The 2048-nt window shown below is 30.9% G+C and overlaps 1 protein-coding gene across 4 annotated transcripts in view; it reads left to right on the forward strand.

The window, feature by feature from the left end:
- LOC106457786 (vacuolar protein sorting-associated protein 54-like) overlaps positions 1-2048 on the forward strand; it is a 111145-nt gene that overhangs the window by 66759 nt on the left and 42338 nt on the right. For all 4 annotated transcript variants that reach the window (XM_022383830.1, XM_022383829.1, XM_022383828.1 and 1 more), the window contains exon 12: positions 896-951. In XM_022383830.1, the coding sequence (XP_022239538.1) occupies positions 896-951 (56 nt within the window). The remainder of the gene's footprint in view (positions 1-895; positions 952-2048) is intronic.

Consider the following 2048-nt stretch of genomic DNA (forward strand, 5'->3'; position numbering starts at 1 on the left):
GGTTTCGATACCCGTGGTGGGCAGAGCACAGATAGCCCATTGTGTAGCTTTGTGCTTAATTACAAACAAACAAACATGTAAATTTCATAACATTTTGAAATTAAGAATAAATCATAATGATTTTGGGAGTTATATTTTTTTAGGTAAAGTTGAAATCCAAAACATATTTTTATGTTTCAAAATTAATAGAATTATTAATTTTTAGGTAAATACATTTGCATGTTGTACAAAAAGGTTTATTTTGGTCAGTGCAGAGAAAGGTTGTACATTTTGTTTGGTAATGTTTTGGATTAATCAAACAAGAAAATATTCATTTTAAAAAACCAAAGAGAGTATTTATTCTAAAACTCCTTACTTTGTGTAATTTTTATTCTGTACAGCTGCAGATTAATATTGCTATGTAAAGTAACTGTGGAGTGCTTATACCTAAAAGTAACTGGGTTTAAAGGCATTTGATTTTCTTTCAAAGATTCCTCTTTAATAGCATTTATGTTTGGTTTGTTTTGAATTTTGCACAAAGCTACGTCAGGGCCATCTGTGCTAGCCTTCCCTAATTTAGCAGTGATAGACTAGAGGGAAGGCAAGTAGTCAACACCACCCACCACCAACTGTTGGTCTAGTCTTTTTATCCATGAATAGTGGGGTTGAATGTCACATTATAATGTCCCCACACCTGAAACTGGTGGCTGGGATTTGAATCCATGACCTGCAGATTGCAAGCTGAGCACCCTAACCACTAGGTCATGCCAGGCCCAGCACTTCTGATAATATATATAGCAAGTATAATGTAACCTGAAATTTTGTCATTATAATGGATTTTTCTTATTCGTACATAAAACTATAGCAAATTGAAGCATAGTTTTCAGTAAAGGTGGATTAATTATTTGTTTTTCAGACAAAAATAGAAGTTGTTGCTAAAGAAGATTTTGAAAACAAAGAGAACACAGCAAGGTAAGTGAAATTTAACATAATTATCACTTCAAATATTTTGGTATCAACCTGGGTATAGATGCTTCATATGGGGACAATCAGTATTTCAGTAGAGAAGTATAAGTTCTATTTGAGACTAGAATAAAACCAATAAAATCTGTTTCAAAATGCAACTGTTTTTGCTTATTAGGTTATTAACCCTTTCGAGATGGGTCACATGTCAAAGTGTCATGTCATCTTGTTTGTTGACTCGCATTAAAAATTTTATTGAACTACTATTTTATGAATTTATGTCAGTAAGTTTGGTATGAAACTGTAGATTATAATTCCAATTCTAGTACTACACATTACTCAAATTCTTAATTTAAAAGTAATTATTAAAAAACACAGATAAAGATTGATTTTTTTGTGTCACGTGGTATGTTGAATGCAGAACTGGTTCAAATTAGATGTTTGTGAAGTCAAAATACTAAGTCTGTAGTTTTGTACGAATTAGAAATTTAAATTATCGATATTAACAAGCTGGAACATAAAATAAGAACCTCTTATCTTTATAATTTGCTAAGATATTGCTCATGTAATAAATCAAACACAGCGGCACCATACCCACCTCTTTCCATTTTTGGAAATGCTCCATTATGTACACTTACATCTATATATGACATGAATAACTAATTGGAAGCTCAGAATGTCCCCCTAACGGCTTTATCGGACATTTTAACGGGATGGGACATTTCTTTCTTTTGAGCAAATGTTTGAAGGAGGTAGAATGTGTCTTTACTCTGCTCCAAATTTCATATTTTTTTAGACTAAAATACATCTTAGTTACTAAGCTTGATAAATTATAGTGGAATTCTATGGTATTGATGTAGTAATTTATGATCTTTTAGTTATTCAAATATATATATATATAAAACCTAAAAAGAATTATTTTGTTTCATATCCTTCAAGTGCAAAATTTTCAAAGGCTTAGCAACCTGCATCAAGCAGCAACTGAGTACAAAGGTCATAACTGGAAAAGATAATTGTTTGCTGTACTTCTTTATTTACTGTTCTGTGTTTTAAGAAAAATAAGTTTAAGAACTTATTTTTTAAAATAGCAATAATCTATATACATA

This window comes from Limulus polyphemus, unplaced genomic scaffold (genome assembly GCF_000517525.1).
Source record: "Limulus polyphemus unplaced genomic scaffold, Limulus_polyphemus-2.1.2 Scaffold373, whole genome shotgun sequence".
NCBI classification, from domain to species: Eukaryota; Metazoa; Arthropoda; class Merostomata; order Xiphosura; family Limulidae; genus Limulus; species Limulus polyphemus.